This window comes from Melanerpes formicivorus, unplaced genomic scaffold (genome assembly GCF_026170545.1).
Source record: "Melanerpes formicivorus ecotype bairdi unplaced genomic scaffold, bMelFor1.0.p_v2 SCAF_25, whole genome shotgun sequence".
Classification (NCBI taxonomy): Eukaryota; Metazoa; Chordata; class Aves; order Piciformes; family Picidae; genus Melanerpes; species Melanerpes formicivorus.
Window position 1 is genome coordinate 12,477,460 of NW_027142377.1, and position 25,687 is coordinate 12,503,146.

The following is a 25,687-nucleotide window of genomic DNA, read 5'->3' on the forward strand; positions in this document are numbered from 1 at the left end:
TCTTAACACAAATATTTTTGGGTGCAATTTACTGTCAAGTAGCTAATTAACTACTTTTTCGCTATGGAAACAGTATGAGAAATGACACTGAGATATGCACACCAGCATGTTAACAACAGCAGTTACTGCACAACACTGCTAGAAACCTGCTCCTTCTCTCCATACCAAATGACCAAATCAAAAAATCATTGAAGCTGGAAGGAATCTTTTGGGACTAACAAGTAAAACCTCCCTGTTTAAATAGGATTGGATACATCAAGTTGCTCAGGACCATATCCTACCAGGTTTTTAGCATCTCCAAGAATGAAGACTCCAAAATCTCCCTGGGAAATATTCCAATGTTTGATGACTCTCACAGTAAAGAAGTATTTTTTTTATTTGATGGTTTTTAGTTTGTGTCCATTGGCTCTTTTCCTGTCAGTGGGCATTACTAATCTAAATTGCTTGTGCCTTGCTGTGTTGTCCTTCCAGGTTAAAGTGTGGCTGAAATTCCCCATGAGGAGCAGAATCTGTGAACTTGAGGCTTCTTCAACTTGTTTGAAGAAAGCCTTATCTACATCTTCCTGATAAGGAGTAATTTCTGTTCCCTCCCTTGAAATATAAATTGACCTTATATTTGGAGCTGCCTTACTCGTGCCAGTGCAATGTCCTCATGTAATCTGTCTTGTTGTATTCAACACCAGTAAACTAATCTCTTTAAGCTAATCAGAAGGCAGGGTTTTGTCTCTGGATTTAGAGTGATAAATAAATGTTACCTTGGTTGTAAAGAAATAAACAGTAAATAATGATAATAAGCACCTACAGGGAAGGTTTTGGGTTGTTTGGGGTTTTTTTTTTAGAAATGGCTTAGAAGGAACCTCTGGAAATCATCTGTTCCAATCCCCTATTCTGTGTGTGTTTTGTGCCATTAATGATAAGGCACAGTGAAACAGGAAACAAGAAATGTGTCATCAGTGACATTCAGTCTACTTATGACTGTGTGCTATACAACCCTCAACATGCAAGATCTGATCTCCCTGAAATGTCTATACTTCCTTTGGGCAACACGTTAAAGTACATAGTAGATAGTTTGGAGAAGAGGAGACTGAGTTACTCTCTACAACTACCTGAATGGAACTTGGAGTGAGGTGGGTGTTGGTCTCTTCTCTGAAGTAACTAGCAACAGGGTGAGAGGGAATGGTTCAAATTGCACCAGGGGAGGTTTAGGTTGGATACTAAGATAAACTTTTTTGTCACACATTGAAACAGGCTGCACAGAGAAGGTGTGGGGTTGCCATCTCTGAAGGTGTTCAAAAAACAAGTAGACATGGCAGGCACTTCAGGACACAGTTTAATCGTCATGGTTGATGGTTGGACTTCATGATCTTAGAGGTCTTTTCCAGCCTTAAGGATTCTGTAATTTTCCATCAATCCACTTGAATTTGTATTTGAGACTTTCATGCAGCTTTTAACAGATCTAGGGACTCTTTCCCCATTTAAAACCTAAAACATTACACGTTTCGTGCATGATGAGAAGCTGAAAAAAAACCAAACAGAAAACGCATAATTTATGCTAGCTCTAAAAGGGTGAACAGTTTGGGGATATAATAGGTGGAACTGAGTTAAGAAGTTAAGATTCAGATGCTGAGTTTAGATTCCTGCTAGGAGAATCATAGATTAATTAGAATCATTTAATCTGGAAAAGACTTCCAAAATCATCCAGGCCACCCATCAACCCAATATCACCATGCCCCACAGTGAAACTGAATACAAAGAATGAGACACCGGAACAGATTCGGCCCCCTCTTCACACGCACTACAGGAAATACTTACGGGTTCATATATGGCAGAAAAGGAAAGTGAAAAGCTTATTTCTGTGTCCATATAACTTATTCAATACCTTATTTTCTACGTGGAATCTGTCTGTATCTTCATGTCCATGACTGTGTAGAAATTCTTAAAGAAACTTAGAAGCTCTTAAATAAATCTCAATTTTATGGTTTTTACAGGATTGCAAACCAGAACAGAGATAGTTTCAATGGACACTAGGTTCACAAACATTACTGATACAAGTTCTTCCATCTTCTTCCAGCTTGTGAGGATCAGTATGGAGGCATTTGTAGCTGCCTTTAGTGTTTATGCATTTAGCAGAAGGAGAGCATGGTGGGTTAATTTCATTTTCACACTCATTGATGTCTGAAAAATAAATACACACCAATCAATCAACAACCATTATAAATTACAGAGAGGGATTACTACCTTCTCATACACATACGAATACTCATAAATGAAAGGTATTGTACACGGTCAGTGACACACAGATAATGCCAAAGATCTTCATTGTTCCTGTTTAATGCACAAAGCTGGGTATGGTTTGGTTTTGTTTGATTCTGGGTTTGTTTTTAAGATGGAAATGATGAAAAAAGAAAATGTTTTGTTAACAAGACAAGAGTAAAAAATGCCAGTTGGGTGGATGTGCAAAAATGCAAACTGTAAACTTGAGAAATCTTCTTGGATGTCTTTATATCCTAAGGCTTCGAGGTCCTCTATAAAGTCTTTCCACACTGTGCTCTATAGAGATAGTGAAAATAATAACATTGACACAGTTCTGTACACTTCTAGGCATAATTTTGGGGAATTAAGGATTCAGGTTAGCTTCGGTTATAAAATTTATAACAGTGATCTGTGACACCACTGCAAAGATGGTGATTTCCTAATGCTGTATAAGTTCTGTGAAATGACAATATCCCGACAGAATGACGAGCAGAGGAACAATTATTCATTGGAAAATGTACATAAATGAATTGTTCCTGAGGCCCTTGAAGACTTTTTACTCTCCCATTCTGATTATGTGATGAAATGTGAGATAGTGTGAAGTACAGGAAAGAAAATACTCACTGAGGGAAAGAATGGAGCCTTTTCCATATTTCTGCATCTTTCTTTGCAATATTTACTTGCAGGACTGGATTCAGTTGCCTAAAGATAAGCATCCAGAACCATTTTACATAGTTTCACTTTGGTCCTGTATAATATTTGCCAGTTTGTTCAATGTCTTTGACTCTTAGCCCTGGGAAGTGCTTGCAAGGCCTTGTGTGGGCAAACAGGGAATGTCCAGTGGCTTTTCTTTTTTGTTATATTCCTTTCCTTTCCTACATCAATGTTTGATCTGCTACTTCAGGCTAAATAGCTCTTTTTAATCAGTGTTATAAACTGACCCTGGAGGAATGATTTACTTGCTTAGTTTAGCATTGTCACTCCAAACACTTAGGGAATTCTGTCATTGGAAATGGGATTAAGCCTGATCCTCTCTTAAATTTTAATACAAAAAAGGAACTCTGTCCAAAGCTAGCCATCAATTGAAACTGTCAAAAGACTAATCAGGCAAGGAATAATCTTAAATTTCAGAACCCTTAATAAACATTAACTATTGTAACATCTCTCTGAGGCAGGAAAATAATCTGTTCTTCAGGATGAAGATTGCTGAGTAAGTATTACTCCCTTCAAGACTACATTTTGCGTTAAATCTGGGAAAGAAAATCTGCACAGGATTTGCCTGCACTGTAATTTAGACATGCTACTTCCATTTCTGTAGATCTATAGTCATGCTATCTGTTAAAGTGACTAACTCTTTTCCATCAATAAATAGTGCATGTCTGGTGTTTCCAGCCTAACTTAGTACGCAAAGAGAGGAGGAGTTTAATAAAGCAAATGAAATTATCTATCAAGAGGAAGATAACCCTTTATATAAATGAAGGTAGCATAGTTTAGCACTAAATGACTTCCTGACTCAATCGAAATTATTTCTGTCAAAGCCCAAGTTAGTAAGCAGGAATTAACAGCTCTCAGATTCCCATGCTTTTGCCAGCAGGCCACTCTGTCTTTTCCAGAGCAGCATATAATTTTGAAACCATCTGCAGAAATGCTAAGCTCTATTCTCCTCATTATATTGCTTGACTTATTCCTAATTTGCGGAACACTTAAAAGAATGGGAACACATTGCACAGACATGCATGGAACAAAGTGCTTTCTACTGTAAAACTCCAGAAGCATCTGCATAAGTGGGGTATGATGGCTTTCTTTTAATAAAGGCATTGCTTATTTAATGCATGCAGCAGCTTGTTTTCCTATAGCTGATATACAGCCTTTTGTTTACATTACTGAACATATTAAAAGAAACTAGGACAAGGAATGATTCATTTGTGTAACTTATTTATTCACTTTGCTGCCAGAACATTAATTTATTGAAAAGATTTTATTATATTTAACAGCTTTATTTCTTTATGTGGCATTTATGTGGGTGGAATTCAGTGGATAAATAGGTTCTGAATACAGGGAAGAGCTGCAAATTTCATCTGACTCGTTCCATACCAGGTATACAATTAGGGTGAAGAGCTTTCTATTCTGCTGTCACATAAATACTGATAAGCAGACTTTACTGCAGATCAGCTGCAGCAGTTGCATTCAGATTAATTTACCACCATCCATAATATATTCCTAAATATGGCCTTTTCAGGTTTCATTTTCTATAATGTTTTACAAAGCTGAGCAGTTCAAGTATGTATGTGCAGATATAATACACACACAACCCCCATTATGAACACACACATCTGAAATGTGAATAGAGATAATCCATCCTTCCTAGATGCAATGAGTAAAGGTCTTGTAATGAAGTATTTGGCCATTCTCTTCCTATTCTATTCAACAGTAAAGGAAAGGCAAATGGAAAAAAGATAACAGAAAAACTAAAATAAAAGCATCCTCCTGAAAACGTCCATGAAATGTTGAAAGTCAATATCTTTTTACTGATTTGTCACCTGCTCTGCTTTTGTACCTGCAGAAAAACTCTCTTCTGGCAAATCTTTTCACAGCTATTTGGGGAAAGGTTGGAACTGAAGTGATAATGAATTTGTTTATTTTCAATTACTCAACAGTATTTTTTTCTTTGTCACTTTTGCTTAACTTAACAGGACAATACATGAATAACTGATACTGAGCTATTTTTGTATCTAGAGCATAGGCTGAAACAATGCTAGGAAAATGACAACTCTGTCTTGCTGTTATGTTGAAGGTGGGAGAGAGCAATGTATAATTCTGATTTTTCTTTTCCTATGCTTGTTAACAGTCACAATTTTTGCTTAATGAGGTAATTTTTAGTGACATTTTCCTATCATCAACTTGACTGCTGAATCAGGTGGGGTAGAGATTGAGATAGCAATTCTGGAGGAAGGAACACTTCATGTAATTATGTTATTGTATCTATAAACCCAGAAGACTGACTACATGAGCATAAGAGGGAGTTCTCTTCTGAGGAGTTGTGCTGGACTTTAGCTTTGAGAAAATTCCTAATAATAACAAAAGATACCTATACAAACAGGAGCCTCAAAGTTCCATCCTTCACTTGTGCAGGTTAATTGTTCTTCTCCTTGTAACTGAAATCCATATTGACATGAGTAACTCACTGTAGTCTTTCCAGATTGTGAACAATATACAAAATCACCATTTTCCACACTCTTTGGTGTTCCACATATTTCTTCTACAAATAAAAATATTGTATTACTTGATAATCTTTAAGGTCTTTTTCAGATGAAATAATTACATGGTTCTATGAAATACTAAGGATCTACATCAGATCAGTAACTCAAAAGTCAGTGCTCTAACTGCTTACTCTGCCCTCTTGTCAGAAAAGATTGGTAACTACCAACTTACCTTCCTGATATAATTCTTGCCAAGCTTCTAAATTCATCCCAGATATATTGTCACAAGGCTTAAAATCCTGTGGAAACTTTCCAAGCTGAAAGGCATCTACTGGCACTTCAGAAATTCCTGTATTGTCACAAATCACACGGGATAAAGAGTGCTTCTTGAGTTCACGCTTCTGAGCTTCTGTGAAAACATCATCATTTTCCCACCAAAATCTGGAAAGATTGATAGAAATTATTTAAAAATATCAAAACCAAACAGATGATTATTCTGAATCTCATCGCTCCCAATTTAAAAGACCAAGAAAAAGTATTATGGCAACAAGTAGACTTGATGGGGTGCTTGGTGCCATGGTTTAGCTGTTTAGGTGGGTTGGATGCGATGATCTTGAAGGTCTCTTCCAATCTGGTCTGGTCTATTCTATTCTATTCTACTCTATTCTATTCTAAGTAGGCAGATAGATACAACAATAATAACAGCAAACACTTTGATCTGAAGACTTACATACTCAGCCTGATAGACACGAAAAGGCTAGTGTGAGCCTGACATAATGGTCAACTCAGATGATGTGTTACAATTAGCTGCTTAAAAGTATTCATTATTCATATTTGTTGAATTGCTTTTCAATAAGGATACAGGGTTGCACACACAGAAAAGAAAAGAAGAGAAAAGAAAAGAAAAAGAAGAGAAGAGAAGAGAAGAGAAGAGAAGAGAAGAGAAGAGAAGAGAAGAGAAGAGAAGAGAAGAGAAGAGAAGAGAAAAAGAAAAGAAGAGAAAAAGAAAAGAAGAGAAAAAGAAAAGAAAAGAAAAGAAAAGAAAAGAAAAGAAAAGAAAAGAAAAGAAAAGAAAAGAAAAGAAAAGAAAAGAAAAGAAAAGAAAAGAAAAGAAAAGAAAAGAAAAGAAAAGAAAAGAAAAGAAAAGAAAAGAAAAGAAAAGAAAAGAAAAGAAAAGAAAAGAAAAGAGGAAAAAGTTACCAAAAGCTTGAAAATAATTTGTTAGAACTAGATGCTTAATCTTATGCACACCAGCATTTCCTAGGTACTGAGAGATTGTTTTAAGCATAAATTCCAGGAGCAGCCATAATGCCGTGCAATTTCCCCATAGCATAGCTTCCAATGAAGGAAGAGAGAGAGAGGAATAGTGTGTGAGGATCTTGGAAGGGATGTGGAATTCAGAAGGAAAGAAGGGAGGAAAGAGGGAAGGAAATAAGCACTTGCCAGCTCCTCTATGCAAAGGAAAGACAAATTAATCTTCAGAATTTGTGCCCAGCTATTGCAAGTCCTGAGTAGAGAGTAGAAAGAGACAAAAAAAGCAACAATTTATTCAAGGGGATTTGGCTGAGGTTAAGACAGTGCCTGAGTCTAGTACATTGGAAAAAGAAATCCCTTCATGTTTTATCAGACTACTGACAAAATATTTAAGGCTATCAGAATTGAGTTGTCAGTCAAAAATTCTACTTAGACCTGATTCCTGAACTTAAGTAAGTATATTAGAAGAGATGTTTGGAAACTGCTACTTACTGACATGTCAATTATGGTATCTGGCAAGCACAGGCTGGTGCAGATGCAGATAACACTTTCTACTCTAGCTGACAAAGCACTTCAGTGCATGTTAGATTTTTCTGTTCTTAACACTTACTGTGTGACAACTCTAACATGTTGCATACTCCTAACTTCTCTTAGCTCCTTTAGTATTAATGAGAGCATATACTTTCACATTTGAGTTAGCTGACACAAACTCTGTGGCAGAAACCTGGGGAATTCTTTCATTACTAGAACTCAATTTTATTTTCTCATTTTGGAGTTAACATACTAAATTATGATTAAGTTTAATTAATGCTAGTAGTAACTTGAGACACTGAACAGTAAGTAGTATCCTAAGGCACTGAGAAACGGAAACAAGACTGGAAGAACCTAGACAGATTGTTCTTCCCCAGAAAGGGTCAAGTATGATTTAGAGGACTTTCAACCATGTTTTTAATAAATCTGAGTGGAATGTTTGTTGTCTATACAGTTTATGCTAATAGGATATCACCTTTATGATTAACACAGCTTTTTCCTGTGAGTTAATTAATTAACATTTTTTAAAGTTCAGATTTAAATTCCTCCTCAGATGCTTATTTACATAATGGTTTCTTTCCACAACAGTGACTTATGAGAGGAGCTTAAAGGTGAGAGTAAGGACCAGATATACTTAAAACACCACGGCTGCATGGTGTGAGCCATTTACAATTAGTCTTCTCATGAGATTCAAAATTATTGCTGCAAGTACATGATGTAAATGAAAAAAAAGTTTGGGTTTATAGTTGCTTCAGGAGTAGAAGCAAGATACAAACTGCATCTTGCATGCCTTTGTGACCAAAAGCTTCATTTCTCCTGCCTTCTTGGTGTGAAGGGTTGTATTGCCACATACTTGGCTCAGTGTCCAAATAGCTAAAGCCTGCACTGTACTACATCTATCCACATAGATGTTAGCTGCCATTGCACGATTAACTGCTGGTGGCACCTTGCATTTCCATCAAGAAAGAACAAGGGAAAACTCACATAACCTCATCTTTAAGTGCCACGTTGTCTCACGGTCTGGGAGGTATGTTTACAAGTATATTAAATCTCCATTGCTCCTGTTTTTTCACACATTACTTCCACAGCATGAATAAACTCACCTGTCACCATCTCTTAGTGCTTTCATTTGCTTTCCAATTAAACAAGCAAACAGAGGACCGGTTCTAGCACCTGGAAGAAAGTCTTCTACAAGACCACCAAGCCAAACATCAATATTGCTAGGATTATGGTACAATTCCATGATTTTTTCAGTGAGGTTGGGATTGGTTATCACAGCATTCAGGTCACTCTGAGTTTCCAGCTTTGGTAAGTCACAGAATTCTCGCCAATCATTATAACCTGTAAATAATATGTTAAAAAGAAAATTAGACTTGACTATAAGCATGATAAATTAGATTTCAAAATGTATAGGCACTGGATTCTGACAACCTTAATCATAGTCACAGACAGTTGTGTCTAAGGATGGCAGCATCTGCAACTACAGAATATGTAATTGCTGAATCATTTTGCCAAAGGAAAACAAAGGTCCAAAACAATTCTCACAAATGTAATCAATGAAAAAAAGGTAATACACAATAGGAGTATGTACTGTGTCTTTTCATTTCCAGACTAGAAATATAGGAGTCAGCTGAAGTAACCTGAATGAAGTTAGCAACTAAAGCACTTTGCCAAGGGGAGTGTCCTAGGGCTCATATCCAGCTTTCTGGAAAATAGATTTCTCCTATCTTCTTTCACACAATTGGAATTAAACTTCCCCACCTCCCAAGCATGCTTGTTAGAAGTCTTTAGACAGAGCTGGGAACATACTGTATTTTTAACAGCTCATGCAATCAAATCGAGCTAAGCTCCAGAAGCCATCCTCTAAACCAGTACACTCATGGCCTGATGGCCTAATGCTCCTTGATTGTTAGTTCAGTCTTAACCTGGGCTGACTGGAGTAAGAAATCCAGTACAAAATCCAGAGAAAATGTATAATATTTATCAAAATGAGGTGCATGTCTTACCAAGCCAACTACACTAGTCCTGCAGATATCTCAAGACCTTCTGTGGTCAGTAGAGCCAACGTGGTTGTAGCTCAGCTGACCTGTCCAACTGGCTTGGGACAGCCTGCCAATGGCATGTAGCTGCTACAGGCAGAAACATCACTCCACTGGAATTGATCCCAGCAAAAACATATCTCAGGTATTTTCTACACTGAGCAGACCCACTCCAGTACTGTCCTTCCAGATTTACCAGATTATTTTCATTTCAAGTGCTGTGGAATAGTTTGTTTCCATCAAAGTTGAAAATGCTGGCAACTTACATTTTAAAAGAGACATAAGTTACTTTTCTGATGACAAAAGGTATTAAGAGCTTAGAATTACATCCGAAATATAAGCAGCTATAGCTGAGTTACCAGGAATTTCAAGAAAAACCAATAGACCTGGGAGTCCATGATCACGGCCACGCTGCAGATTTAATGATGCTAAATCAAGTGAACCATTGTTGGACAGCACAAACAGTTTTTCCGTTAACTCCTCATTCAACAGTTGATCTTGCACCTGCAGTTTTGCTGAATATGCTAGAAGACCTCTCAGTAAAGGATCCAAGCCTCCTTTAAACACAAAAATAGTGTAATGTTACAGTTTATGTATACACCATTTTAAGCTTATTAACAAATGTGAATGTTATAGAGTCATAGAGTCATCCAGGCCGGAAAGGACCTCTGAGATCATCAAGTCCAGCCATTTTGCCCACTCCACCAAGTCTGTCACTACACCATGTCCCCAAGCAACAGATCCAGATGGCTTTTAAACATGTCCAGGGACAGTGATTCAACCACCTCTCTGGGCAACCCATTCCAGTGCCTAACAATCCTTTCAGTGATTTTTTTTCCCCTGATGTCCAATCTATAACTCCCCTGGCACAGCTTGAGGCCATTCCCTCTCATTCTATCATTAATAACTTGTGAGAAGAGACCAGTGCCTTCTTCTCTACAACCTGCTTTCAGGTAGTTGTAAAGGGCAATAAGGTCTGTTTCTATGCCTTTTAAACATTGGCCACATAGTGTTTTACACTGAAACACTTGTAAATCTCATTCAGGTTGAGATAGAAGTAATAGTGATAGTTCTTCATGTGTAAGAAAATCTGTAACCTGATAACACATTCCTCCATAAAAAACCGACATGACATATCTCCATCATCAACCAGCACTCATCAGCCTATTATCAATCTACCAAACTTGTTTAATCTGTAGAGCAATTTTTATCTTATTCAAATTATCCCAGTTCCTGTTAGTGCTCTGGAACCTATGCAATGGCTTAAATCAGTAATGTAATGAAACGAAAATTTCTATACCTAATTAACAAAAAAATAACTTTGAAAAAGTTACAATATAATGAAAAAAAACCAAACCACCAACCAAACAGTTTAAACAATACCATACCTCCTTTAATGAGCCTCCAAGGACTAAAGAAAACTTCATGTAAATGAAGGTCTGGCAGTTCTGGATCATCTGAATACTGTGCATTCAATCGCCTTACTATTGGCTGGATTGTTGCATGGCCAAAACGAAAAGCTGCTGTTGAAAATACATTAGAAACTGTTGGATTTATTGTGGGATCGTAACCTTTGTAAAGGCCAATATACAGATTAAAAGCATCTTGACCAATGATTTTGGGAATGTAATCTCTTAAAGTAATGATCTGAAAGAAAAGAAAAAGAAACATTTACCATTCACTGCTTTTATAGACAAATAGTCACGGTTCCTAAAAGTGAAATGCCTCTTCTCCTTCACTCACCTGTGCCCAAGGATTTGGCACGACTAAGAGCAGTATTAGCTGGTAAACAATGTTGGTCTTATTTTTGAAGTAAGGAGACAAATGATTAAAGAGGTTTGGTGGCACCACTCAGTGCAACAGTCAGGCTCCTTTTAGCTCCTACCATAAATGCTAGACCAAAGCCTCTTGAGCAGAGATTATTAGTGTTGCATATTTACAACCTACAGGAGTAGTCCATCTCATAGAATGTGTGCTGAGATTAAAAATCTTCATAGTGATGGTGTAAATTATAATTCCCTTAAAAATGGCAATGAAAGCATGAATTACTGTAAAATCTTTCATGAAGGGCTGTCATATATATGTGACACAAGTTCCCTTTACTAAATATTTGAAATCATCAGGCGTTAAAATACCTGCGCCCAGAATTCCCTGGCAAGCATTTTATGCCAAACTCAAGCCAATTTATAGACTCCTAAAAATCAGACTTCAAAAAAGAAAATGCAGATAAACACCTTCTGTCAAATGCCTTTATAGTGTAATAGTATTAAAGTTGCATGAAAATGCATGAGCAATCACAACCAAAAAAAAAGGCAGGGCATAAGTCCGACGTGCCAAATAAAATGAATGTGCATTATAGGTTAAAGATCACATGGAACTCAATAAAGCATAATAGGGTGAATATGAAGTATAAAATACCTTATAGATTCAACATAGTGTACAATAAAATATACAGGCAAAAGCACGTAGAGCTTGATATAGTGCTTATTGAAAAGCCAGTTGGCATAAAATGACCTCATGAAAAATTTGCATCTATGTTTTAGGCACGGCACAGAGACAAGCAAATCCTTCCAGAATTTGCTAACTTTTCTCAGAAGGCAGAGGTAATGACTTCCTTATGTTTTCAGGCTAGGTCATGCAACCAACAAACTATTTTAAAGACAATGGGTTAGAATGTCTTTTACTACTCCTTTAATACAACATAGAAGAAAATAAAATAATTACTAAAAATTAATACTGACAATGTCATTTGAGAGGTTAACCTTTTGCTGCCTTCACAAAGGCCTTGCAAGACAGCAGGCTTCTCTAATTTTAGATTTAGAGCTAGTTTTTATAAGCAAAAACTTTAAATAGGACAAGGTTAGCCATGGACACAAACACGCTGATATGTCTGTAATTTTTTTGGCTTATTGCAAATGAAATCCTAAGATAAACTGCTCACAAAGGCCAGATTCCCCAAAGGAAAAGACAGTTCAGATTTTTCATTTGCTCCAGATGCAAGATCTTAATTTCTTGTTTCCTTGTGGGGTTGCCATTTCAAGACATGAAAATTTAAAGGCTAAGGGTAAAAAGGGGTCTTATGCTTGCCTTGAGCTAGGGCAGACTTCTCTTTGATGGAAATTTCCAATGGCTAAATAAAGCTCTGTCAAGTAGAGGTCACTAGACCACAGGAGGTTTTGCTTAAGGAAAGAATTCCAGAGCACTGGAATAGGCTACCCATAGAGTTTGTGGAGTCTCCTTCTCTGGAGGCTTTCAAAACCTGCCTGGATGCATTCCTGTGCAACTTGCTCTAGGTGAGCCTGTTCTGGCAGGGATGTTGGACTAGATGATCTCCAGAAGGCCCTTTCGAGCCCTACCATTCTGTGATTATGGGATGTTACTGATACATCTGAAGATGATACTTCTAGGAAGAATCTGAAGTCTGCCTGAGAACAACATCTAAAGCATCCAGTATTTGTGTGGTCTCTGAATGTGCCATGCTTGCATTTGTCTGTGTGAAGTCAAGGAGAGGCTAGCTTCAAGTTGTCCTTACTGACACATTCATAAGTTTTGAAGAAAGTGTGAATAGCTGACAAACATCAGAGCTATTTTTCCAACTTCTCTTTCTTTTTTTTTGCATGCACTCCCTGATCTGAGACAATGATTTGAAAGGTTTATTCCCTTTCATATTGGGCATAAAGGAACATAATACTTTCAATACAGTGCTCCTTGAACAACAGATTCTCCTGTGGAAACAAAGGAACATGCTTGTCTAAAAATACGTCACTAAAATCAGAGCCAGAAAGGGACTATATGGTAAACAAATATCAAAGAAATACAATAAAGTGCTCTAACATTCATTGAAGTTGGATAAGATCATCAAGTGACCACATAGAATGACAGAATCGTTAAGGCTGGAAAAAGGTTGGAATTATTACTTACTTTGAGCCTATGATTAGCAAGTTATCTTTCAGACATTTTCAGCAGCATGAAAGGTTTATGTGGATATAATGCATCTAAACTTGCAAGGTATGGGGTTACCTCAACATTTATGAGATCAGTGGTAATTCAAGCTCCTCTTAGGATACATTCAGTGCCTTAGCCTTAGAGCATCAACTCCAAGCTCTATAGAAGCTTCACGAAGCAATTTTACTCAATAATGTCAGTATTTCTACTGTATCACCTCAGTCATCGTTTCAGTGGTATAATTCAGTGAAAAATGATGACAAAATGGCACTGTCTTTTACACAGAAGACCATGTGCTCCATGTTTAAGTGACTTCAGTAGTCTAGATGATCAGATAGTAACAGAACAATTAAGAATATTTGAATGTTATTCATTTAGTAAAAACAGAGAATATAAAATTCTGATTTCCTAGCAATTAAATGATTCATTTGGCAAGTACCCAGGCAGAAAGAGAATCTGAATGATTACTAAACTGTCAGAAGACTCTTTGTAGAGATTTTACATCATATAATGAATCACAAGTGCACTGTTTATAGAAAAGTAACTTAATCATGAACTACAAACACAATCGAACTCCAAGTTAAGCAGGCTATTAGCATGAAAGGCAACATCCCACTCATTCAGAAGGTAGAATTACAACAGGACTTCTCAAGTGTCCTTATGGACTCAGTGAGCATCCTGGTTGAATTTTACTCCAGACTGTGTCACTTTCAGAAGAACTCAGCCATACATTACATATTTGGAAATAGGTTACCTAATTTCAGATTAGTTTTGAGAATTTTTTTTTGTTGTTGTTCATGTTAAGTTATTTCAAATTAAGTGCAAAAGACACAGAAATTCATATGACTTCTCATAAGGTTCAGAAGACTTTTCTTGCCAAAACTGCTCTGGTATTTTCCAAAGTAGGTGTGAATGAGAGCAATGAATGGAAAAGGAAAATGGAAAATAAAAAATAAAGACTGTAATGTGAACTATCATAAGAAAAAGTAAAGTCAAAATTATCATTGGCTAGAGGTAAGTGCAAAGGAACAGCATCTCACTGAAATAGAGAAGAATCAATTAAATGAAGCTCCTGCAAGTGAGAAACATCACAGAAATGTGAGAAAAACTAAAGATTATGTTTAATTCATTAAAGTGTTATGCACAGTTGAAGTTCTCAGTGTAAATATGAAATTTACAGACTATGTTGAAGTCATAAATGGTTATACAAATGGTGATTGTATGAGAGTTCAGCTTTATTATAGCTCTGTTAATGGTCTGAACGACACAGAAACACAAGTAGAGAAGTGTGTAGCACATACTGTCTTATAGTATCCATTATTTATCTATTTATCCTTTGTCATTTTGTAAAGCTTAAACTTTGAGAGACATTATCTAATAATTTAATTTCTCAAACAAGTTTCATAGAATCAATAAGGTTGGAAAAGACCTCAGAGATCAAGTCCAACCTGTGACCCAACACCTCATGACAACTAAGCCATTGCTTCAAGTGCCACGTCCAAACCCCTCTTGAACACCTCCAGGGATGGGGACTCCACCACCTCCCTGGGCAGCACATTCCAATGGCCAATAACTCTTTCTGTGAAGAACTTTCTCCTCACCTCGAGCCTAAACTTCCCCTGGCACAGCTTGAGATGGTGTCCTCTTGTTCTGGTGCTGGTTGCCTGGGAGAAGAAACCAACCCCTACCTGGCTACAACCTCCCTTCAGGTAGTTGTAGAGGGCAATAACCTCTCCCCTTGAGCCTCCTCTTCTCTACGCTAAACAATCCCAGCTCCCTCAGCCTCTCCTCGTAGGGCTTGTGCTTGAGACCTCTCTCACCAACTTTGTTGCCGTTCTCTGGACATATTCAAGTGTCTCAATATCCATCTTAAATTGAGAGTCCCAGAACTGGACACAGTACTCAAGGTGTGGCCTAACCAGTGCTGAGTACAGGGGCACAATGACTTCCCTGCTGGCCACAATATTTCTGATGTGTTAAACTGAAGAATTGTAATTAAGTTAAAGGATGTCAGCCTCAGAAGAACCCACTTTCAACTCACACTTTGGATCATGGCAGACACTTGCTATGGAAGATGCTCAGAGAACACAAACAGATGTAGTGGGAAGTGAAACAGCCACCCTGTGCTCAGTGAAAATTAAAGGTGGTTGTCAGCTACAATTGGGATCAACTAGCAGGAACACCATTAATTCAGAGATTGTTCTCTGACACTGTAATAAATCAAAGAGAATTTGATTCAGATTGATCTGCAAAACTCCTGCTTCAGTCTGACTAGTGCCACTTGATCTAACTTTCATAGTCCAAGTGACACATCGAGAGAAACATTACCTCGAAGGAAACGAATGTGCAGTTTCATCCTGCAAACTACCTATTGTAGCAGTTGCATAAGTGAGCATTTTTTTTCCTGGTTTGTCTACACATTTGTTAAAAGGAAGAGAAATTTAAATTATTTCCTTCCAAATATTCTGAAAGGAGGAATCTTAAATCTCCTTATCCTGTTTTCTGAGGTCAAGACAGGAATAAGCAAAACAAGCAGATAGTTGCAATTCAATTAGTAAATGGCAATTAAAACATGTCTATTTGCACAAAATGCAAGGCAAACCAGGGCATGCATTTTTACCACTGTATATTGCAGTGTTAACACTTTAGAGTGTCATTCACTTAAAATACAAGGAGTGCATTTCCCAGTGTAGTGGCTTGCATCAACTACGACTTATAAATGAAACGTGTCTGTGATGCAATAAAAAAAATCTGTTTCTTCCGGGATATCAAAAGGCAATTGTTGTATTTGTCAATTTTGTCAAGTTTCTATTGTTAAAGTCTCAAGCTGTGCCAGGGGAGGTTTAGGCTGGATGTTAGGAAGAAATTCTTCACAGAAAGAGTGACTGGCCATTGGAAAGGGCTGCCCAGGGAGGTGGTGGAGTCACCATCACTGGAAGTGTTTAGGAAGAGACTGGATGAGGCACTTAGTGCCATGGTTTAGTTGATTAGATGGTGTTGGGTCTTTTCCAACCTGGTTAATTCTGTATTCTGTCTTGTCACTAAAGATATTTATGGTTCCAAAAAGGTATCCATAAGAACAGCATTGTCAGGACAGAGACATTTTTCATTCTCCTTATTCTAGGAAATAAGGGAAGGGGTATTGTTCAAGCCTCTATAATTACACATCCACAGGCAAAAATTATACTTGAAAGTGTGGTAATGGTGGCAAGTAGCAGGGTGAGCAATCTGGCAGTGTAGGCCTAGAGCCTGACATGCTGGTAGGCCGTGTCCAGCATGGGTGTGGAAGTGGCTAGCAGTGTAGCAGAACAGTGCTGTGCTTGTGCCGTGTAACCAGAGCAGGGCACTGGCAGCTATAAGCACAGAGTTACCTTGGGATAACAGGACGCACACGTGCATCAACAATCTCACCTGGTATTGCTAGTTTAACCAATAATCAATAGTAGTACGGTGTGTGGTCACTCGTGAGGAGCCAATGAAGCTATGCAGCAATGCCCTCTGAGTTTATATAAATTGTAAAGGTTTTCTTAATCTGCACTTCTTCTATGCACTTCTTACCAGCCTGTCAGCTCTACTGCCCACTCTGTGCTATGCTTGCATTGTAATCGAACAACACTGAAGCAATAAAGGAACAATACTAGATCATATTGATCAGCTGTATTGATTCCAGTCTCCGTCGTCCATATGAAAGTATTCATCCCAAAAAGGGAGAATTTTAGAAATGTGTAGCAATTGGAACAAAATTTTCGAGTGGAAATGTCAAGGTAACTTCAACTAGAGCTATCATTAGTGTGCTGGTTAGCATATCACATTAATAGAGATACTCCAATTATCTCCCTTGAATGAATATCTCTATACTAGCTAGATATAACTCAAATACATCTCTAATAAGCCACAGGCAAATCTCATTAGTCTGCGATACTGGCAGAGATAATGAGTAGCTCAGATTCATACAGCGTATCGCTGTGCACAAAATGTTTTCTTTCAGGTCATAACATTAGTGGATGTAAATCAGAAGCGTATGAAGGCACAGAGGCCTACTTTTGAGTGAACACTTTTCTTCTAACAAGTATTAACAACCTTTCTGACTTGCCAATGTCATTATTTTAGTGCAAACAGCACATACAGAGCAAAGGAGTTGACTGGGTTAATGTAAACAAAATAATACATTTTTTTTAAGAGTCAAAATTAAGTCAGTCACTTTTCTGAAGTGATCTGGTTTCAAGTACATAGCAAAGAACACAGGTAGTTTCTTAAAGGAAACATCCTGTGGCTGAGGGAACTGGTGTTGTTTAGGCTGGAGGAAGCTGATGCGAGACCTTCTCCCTCTCTACAACTACCTGAAAGGAGACTGTAAGTGAGGTGGGGAACATTATCTTTGCTCTAGGAACAAGTGGTAGGACAAGAGGAAATGGACTCAGGTTGCACCAGGGGAGGTTTAGGTTGGATATTAGAAAATTTTTTTCACTGAAAGAGTTCTTAAAGACTGGAATGGGCTTGCCAGGAAAGTAGTGGAGTCACCGTACCTGGAGGTGCTCATAAAACATGGAGACGTGACACTTTGGGACGTGGTTTAATGGCCACAGTGTTGTTAGGTCAATGGTTGGACTCGATGACCTTGAAGGTCTTTTCCAACTACAACAATTTTATGATTCTATATTCTGCTGACTAAAAATGGTGGCTGGGGGGGTGGTGGTGGGTGGGGTTGGAAGGAACCTCCAGAAATCATCTAGACCAAAGCCCCTGCTACAGCAGGGTCACCTAGAGCAGGTTGCACAGGAACATGTCCAGGTGGATTCTGAAAGTCTCCAGCAGAGACTCCACAACCGCTCTGAGCAGCTTGTTCCCGTGCTCTATCACTCCCAAAGTAAAGAATGTAAAGAAATTTCTCTTTAAGTTCTCTTCAAGTTTTTTGTTCCAGCCTTTGCCCCTAGTCCTATCACTAGGAACCACTGAATAGAACCCAGCCCCATCCTCATGACCTCCACCCTTTAGATAAGCATTAATAAGATCCACTCTTAATCATCTCTTCTCCAGGCTAAGCAGTCCCAGGTCTCAGCCTCTCCTTGTGAGAGAAATGTTCCATTCCCCTCATCAGCCTCTGCATTTTCTCATATTCTTATATCCTGCTGTCTCCTAGGAAGAGTAGCCTAGAAGTTTATTTAAGCTTCATTGTCAGCTTCACTGTGTTTTCACACAGGGAAGTTACTAATTTACACAATACCTGTGAGAAAGTAAGCATTTTGAACACTCAAAAGCCACTCACAGAAACCTGTTTTAAGTTTTAGACTAGAATGGAATAGAATAGAATAGAATAAACCAGGTTGGAAGAGACCTTCGAGATCATTGTGTCCAACCTGTGATCCATTCTGCTCTAAGACACAGGTTACAGCTGGATTTGATGAGCTTAGAAGTCTTTCCAACTTTAATGACTATAATGAATCTAAGTCACTACATTGTTTAATAAGCAACCAACCTGATGCAGAGTTCCAACAATTTTTCGTGCTTCTTGGTAGACTGTCTCAGCACTCCAGTGGTGGTTGATGTTTTTGAGGGCTCTGGCCAGACGGTTGTGTTCTCTCAGCCACAGCGTATGCATAGCTGCCAGAGACGTGACCTCGCTGGCTCGGCTGTCCCCAGCCATGAAACATTCAATCCTCTCACCTTCATTCTCATTCAAGTCCTGTGCACAAGGTGATGGGATCTGGTCTGTAAAAGGCAGATATTCCCGATGGTTATCCTGATATTTCACATTTACTCTAAGAAGGCCTTCATTGCTTGTTAAATTCCTCAGTTTGTTTTCAGCAGCAGGAGTACTGCCATAGACAGTAGAAGCATCAAGGAAAGAAGTTAAGCCATTGATCTGTTGTCTTGGAGTTAGCACTGATATATTTTTGAAGAGAATACTGTGATCACCAGTGCCACATGCAGGAGATGAGCGGTAGAAGGGCAGGCAATCTGTCTCCAGAGTTAGTGTGTCATTGCTGGTCACCTGTATAAAATAAACACGTGTTTTTTGAGGTGAAGGTAACAGCAGTGGAAGTTGTATTAAGACTTGTGGTAGTATTTCTGTCTAGTGTCCCAGTTTTCAGTTGTTCAGATCTCATCTACTGGAGTGGTACATTCTAAGATTGCAGAGGTTATTTTCCTTTAGATTTAAGCAAAAAGATGATTTAACCCTTTTTAGGCAGACAGAAACAACCCCCATAAACCTTTACTCTGTCCTAAAAGTGAACTACTGATGTAACTCCTTTTGCATAGACCTATCCCTAGATTAATCTGGCTTCACAATCAGAATTAGTAGAATCATAGAATCATTAAGGTAGGAAAAGACTGCTAAAATCATCAGGTCCAGTCTTCAACTGAGCACCACCATGAGCACTAAAGGATATCCCAAAGTTCCATGTCCACTTCCCTGTGCAGCCTTTTCCAAAGACTGACCACTCCTGCAATGAATTTTTTTCTTACCTATTATCCAACCTAAACTTATCCTGGCACAACTTGAGACCATTTCCTCTAGCCCAATTGTTTCATCATGAAATGTATCACAGTGAGGATGTGAAAACAAGGCCAAATTATGTTCTGCTGAATACCAAGTAAAACAGTAGGTCTACATGAAAAAAAAAAAACCCACATAATGAAGAGTTTACTGTCTGCAGCAACACTGCATTAGTTTTGATACTTAATTTTAATCCATTTTCCTGAGCAGCAAAGGTATGTGTAATTATTCACTCTTTCTGCCAGTCTCCCACAATCCTTCCCCCAAATTATTTTGTGTGTACTAAATTCTGTCTTTCTAAAAAGTAAAGGGTGAACACAGCCTTTGACAAATGAAATCTTTTCTAGTTGTGTACATTTTGACCCACAAGGAGTGAAGACTGAGGTTAAATGGGGATCCAGCATTTTTGTAGATGCAGGACAGTCAGCATTCATACAGCCTGAATCAACCTGGTGCACAAGCAGTTACTCCACCTGTAAGCAAAGGGCATGGGAGAAGTGTGGGAGTTCTCAAATTGGATCTTAGGTCATAGGTAAGTGTCTTAGGGGAAAGAACAGCCCAAATCAGATAGCTTAGAAGTTTTGCCACAGGAAAGCACTGAAAACTGTACATGGATAACAACACATGTGGGGAAGGCAGGATAGATACCGGAAGAAGAGGAAAAAAAGTTTATTTGCATTGTAGGATACATAAAAGCAAAGCTCAGAGTATCGATTCTACTTCAGATAATAGAGTTCATCACTAAATCAAAACCTGCCAGATTTCAAGATAACTAAACTCTATCTTTGTTGACTAATGAATTGTATTTTTCTGGAAAGAAATTCTAAGAGAACTGCCTTATCCACCAACAGATAGCCAGGACAGTAGGTCAGTTTCAAGACTTTAAAAAATACTAACCTCAATTAAAAATGCTATAAACATCATGGAGTCTGTTTCTTACCAATTGATCAACATGAAATAACAACAGGTAACACTTACTAAATGCGACTAAAAGAAAAATGTTTTCTGCAGACACCTGAGCTAACCTTTTTTATTTGTTTTCTATCTCTTTGCCTTTCAGTTTTGAAAACTCTCTGGCAGGAGAGTGAATATTTCACCCTTCAAAGGGATCCAGGAGTTTTGTACAATGACATTGTTACCTCATTTGTTATATCCAGTAAAATTCTCTTACTACTGAGAAATCATGGAAGAAGGAACTGATAACAATAAAGCATTTAAGTAAGAAAGAGATTAATTTGGTTTTCATGTTTTATTTGTAAAAGAAATTCTACCAATATTTATTAATGAGTAGGTTTTAGCAAATCAGAGTAGGTTATTTGGGAAGGAAATATGTAATTTCCTTTTTTTTTTTCTTTTACTGATTGCTGAAATCAGTTTTTTATCTATTTCTGTTTAGTATTTGTGTCTATTATGAAGTCTTTCACTATGTTAGGATAGCTTTCTTTTTCCCTTTGGCTGGTAATGTAAACCAGGATCTAATGTTATACTACAAATACCTGGACTTGGCAGCCACAGCATTGAGTGCTTCTTGCTTCTAGTCATCAGGAAAGTCTAGATGAATTCAGGTATCAGGGGGTAAAAAATGTAAGAGTTGCCTTTACGCAGATGGACAGTGAGGCTCACAACAAAACATACTAGCAATGAATGAATGAATGTTGTATTGAATAATCTTTAGTTAACTGCCTCTGCAATTTCATTTCAAATTGTTCTGTGCCTCAGTGGAGAAAAACAAAAGTAATGAACATCACTGGGCTGGCATAACTGCATAATGCACTCCTTTCCCTTCTCACCGGGTAAGCAGTTTGCAGCCAGCAGCTGAACATCCAAATGAGAGTTTCCCTAAGTTATCATTCAAATAACATCCAAAGGGGGAAAAGGACTCTTTTCTGCTGAAATAGCGACAGATTCCTGTTTTTCTCCAAAACTAATGAGGAATATCTATATTGATTCTTTATCTCTACGTTGTATAATTCCAGATGGAAAAATATCAAAACCAAACACTCTCTGGTTAAAATAGTTTTCCTATCATAACTGCATGTTGATTTAAACTATTATATCTGTATGGTGAAACCTGCTTGTGGTGAAATTCTTCTGCGCTCTTATACAACATCTAAACTGTTACTTCAGTTAAAGAAATCCTTTCTTACTATGAATTTGCTCTGCAGGGAACAACCTTGTTAAAGATTTTGCTGTAGACTTAAAAGAAAGCCTGGCCTACAGTCTAACAAAGTTTCTCAATAAAGAAAACATGAATGTCTATTTGTGGACACGAAAAACTTGAAGAAGTGCCAATGACTCCATCTGACCTTGAACTGCTACCTCTGAAACACAGAAGGAAAAGGCAGGATCTCACTTTGCTTGTTACTAAGCACACACACAGACTCATCCATTCGTAGCTGAGCTGGTAACCTGCCACGTTATGTGTCATCTTTCGCAAATAACCTCGCTTTTCTGAGCCTCTGTTTCTTTTCCACCTTTTTGTATCTGAAATAACTGTCTGAAAGCTCTTCAGACTTGGATCTTACTATGCGTGTCCACTGTGTCTAACTTATTGTCAGCAATGTAATTAATACTGAATCAAGTCAGCAGCTCCCCTCCGAAAGTCTTTCTAATACCTCACTATGTCTCAGCCTTAACTTGAAATAGTCATCCGAGGAATGACAGGTTACCTGCACAACACTGTTCCACGTGTCAAAAAGTATAAACTAAAACTAACGATTGTTTTTCTTTCTTTCTTTTTTCCTTACACTATGTGATTCTGAAAAGATGAAGGAAAAGAATGCTCTGGCTCTACCAAAAGCTACAGGCTCAACATGAGAATCACTGGGTGACATTTTTATAGCCTTTATTATGAAAATGTCCAGAATAGAAAATCATAATGGTTCCTGCTAGCCTATGAATCATTTACGTACACTTGTTATTAATAATAATGCACACTAGCAGCTTTTGATCCTTCACTGAATTGCAGTGACTCAGAACATTTTCCAGGCAGTTTCCCTAACCTGCATGCTCAGGAGCTTTTCTCTCTGTGGTGAAAACCCTAGAGAGGGAGGGCAGCTGTAAGCATGGTCATTCTTTTCCATGTCTTAATTCTCCCTTGGGTGCTGCTGTTCTAGGAGCACAGCAAGAGTGTGAACCGCAGCCTCACTGTTTACACTGTTGGATAATATGCAATTGATTTCATTGTCTTTGGAAACCAGTTATGCTTTGTTTACATACAAAAGCAAAGAATAAAACTAACTGAAGATTAGTTTTAATTATGATTTCAGGAAGAAGATCAGTTCTAGAGTGCAATAGCATTTTGTTTCAGTGTTCAAAATATAATTCCTCTGGTCACACTGTTCTTTGACAGAAACAGTAACAAAATACTAGACATATAACTAAAGTAAGAGAACATCCAATCCCTCCAAGATGGGAATAACAGAATAAAACCAAAATGGAGCTGGAAAATTCATGGGATTGTGAACATGCAATCATCCACCAGTTAGGAAACTTGTCCGATTTACAGTGTTGTGCCTAGATTACTTTGTATGTCCTCTGGTCATGGTCATTCTGATGATCAGGCACTAACTTCCAATGGTAGCCATAGCTAGGGCTTGATCCCATTTCCCTGCTAGACTACACTGCAGCTCCTAGGCTATGTTCAGAGCTAGCTTTAGTACATAAACACACAACTTATCTTCAACAGCATCCTTGAAAACATGCTCTGGGGTGAATCTCTTCACAGTGCCAAATAGAAATCTCAACTATGCTGCTTGCTTAGAGTATTGAAGGATGCACTTACAGGGACTGTGCCATGGTAATCTGTGCAGATTGTTTCTCTTTGCACCATAATGCTGCTATGGCATGAATAATATTAGCCTTGGAGTCCTTTTTTGAAGACCCTTTAAACTGCCTCTTTTTTAAACAGATGGGATTTATAAGATTGAATTAGTCAGGGTTCAGTGATTAGACTTCTATGGTTTATGTGATCCACATTTGATTCGAGTTAAGAGCCTTTTCTCAATTTAAAAGTCTATTTAAAGATAAAAAGTGGGGGGTTTGCACTTAAAAATCAATACTAATCATGCTGCTTCAAAGAATAGGTCATAAACAAAGCATCAGCTTTTGAAGACTTTTGTGGTTTTATATCTACAGCAAATGAACTTTTTAGAAATGAGAGTCAATACTTAGTCACATTTTGTCATGTGGAGAGGACACAATCTACTTTCCTCATTGTATCATGTGAAGCACTGCTGGTCAGGGATTTGACTCCTGTGCTAACTTCGATAAGACTTTGGAAATGGGAACATTTATAAGGCTATTATTTAACAGCATAAACACAAGAAATTTGAAGATAAATTTATTTCAGACATGTGATACTTCCCTTGGAGTACTGTGTCCAGCTCTGGGGCCCTCAACAGAAGAACATGGACCTGTCAGAGCAGGTCCAGAGAAGGGCCACAAAAATCATCAGAGGGCTGGAGCACGTCTCCTACAAAGACTAAAAGAGTTGGGGTTGCTCAGCCTGGAGAAGAGAAGGATCAGGGGAGACCTTAGAGCAGCCTTCCAGTACCTGGAGGGGACCTGCAGAAAGGCTGGGGAGGGACTGTTTGCAAGTGCATGTAGCAACAGGACAAGGGCCAATGGTTTTAAACTAGAAGGGTAGATTCTAGATCGGATATCAGGAAGAAGTTCTTTACTATGATGGTAGTGGAAAACTGGAACAGCTTGCCCAGGGAGGTGTTGGAGGCCCCATCCCTTAAGATTTTTGTTACAGCTGTATAAGACTCATTGTAATTAGGGCTGCTGTGGCTAAACCAGGTTAGCAGGCCACTCACAGTGTCCCAAGAATGCAGTTCTTTAAGAGACCTGTGCTCTTTCTGCATGCTCCCAAGATATGCTTGCAAACTTCCAAAAGTACATGTCCCATGGGTGAGACTAGATTCACCTGCCTGTGGTAAAATGGCAGGCAGTCACCAATTTCACTTAGCCTTCCCTGTACTTTAGATTCTTTCACCAGATGAAAGATCACACATCTTTCAACACCTGATTTTGTTCTCATTACAGTTAGCCAAATCTTTTCCTTTAATGAAAGTGGAATAAGGCACTTAAGGTAAAAGGAGACTGTGACATAGTTATGAATTATGGTTTGTTGAGGGAAAAATAATTTTATATTCTGATAGAATCTATACTATACATTTGCTTTAGTGCACAGAGAAGATAGCCAGTAATCAAGTTCCAGTCTTAAGGAAAGTAATTTGTGTTGCTGTAGATATAGGAGCATCAATCCAAGGGCTGCAATGGGCATGGGGCTCTCCTGTGCAGCATGAGGTAGACAAACAAAAAAAGTAATTTTGCTTTGCTACCTCATTTTTTTTTGAGTGAAAGAATGACTAACTTTAAATTAAATGGGCAAGATTACAGAATCCTCTATTTATACCAATTTATGTTTCTTCTAACCCTCCAACAAGCTTTGAATTCATGTTTTCCATCTACTCAAAGCAAAGAGATGATGTATGTAAGCTTCAGCATCTCCCTGAAGATCATTTTATACACACATTGAGGACAGCTCTCTTCAAAAGTTTGCATTAGCTGCTGGATATATCTTTGTTTTTGCTGAATAAAGTTAAGATCCTTTAACTTTAGCTGACTGGCAGGTCAAAAACAGAATTATTTATGACTGCTTCCCTGTTTTCCCCAGTGGAACTCAAAACCTTGAAGCATGAGAACAATAACACTGTGGGAAGACTAGTAAGATTTCTCTGAAACATAAGCTTGAGAAGTAGAAACATTTGATATTTGTACCAAGTACCTTAGCTATAGTTCATCTATACAAAACAATTTAAATCTCTACCTGTGTCATTTAAGAATTGCATTGGTTCCAATTTTTGTCACTGTCTGCTCTAATATTTCTGGTTGATCTATCAATTTCCTTTGCAAATACTTCAGTGTTCTGTGCATCACTAATATTACTATGTGTTTTA

At 38.0% G+C, this 25,687-nt stretch overlaps 1 protein-coding gene across 1 annotated transcript in view; it reads right to left on the reverse strand.

Moving 5' to 3' along the window:
- Window positions 1-1,984: 1,984 nt before the first annotated feature.
- The window catches only part of TPO (thyroid peroxidase), a 39,178-nt gene continuing 15,475 nt past the window's right edge, over window positions 1,985-25,687 (reverse strand). Inside the window, exons 8-14 of the mRNA XM_068152985.1 lie at window positions 18,699-19,214; window positions 10,666-10,924; window positions 9,664-9,834; window positions 8,342-8,579; window positions 5,686-5,894; window positions 5,342-5,512; window positions 1,985-2,175 (exon numbers count right to left, since the gene is read on the reverse strand). Of these exons, the coding sequence (XP_068009086.1) occupies window positions 2,015-2,175; window positions 5,342-5,512; window positions 5,686-5,894; window positions 8,342-8,579; window positions 9,664-9,834; window positions 10,666-10,924; window positions 18,699-19,214 (1,725 nt within the window). The 3' untranslated portion in view covers window positions 1,985-2,014. The remainder of the gene's footprint in view (window positions 2,176-5,341; window positions 5,513-5,685; window positions 5,895-8,341; window positions 8,580-9,663; window positions 9,835-10,665; window positions 10,925-18,698; window positions 19,215-25,687) is intronic.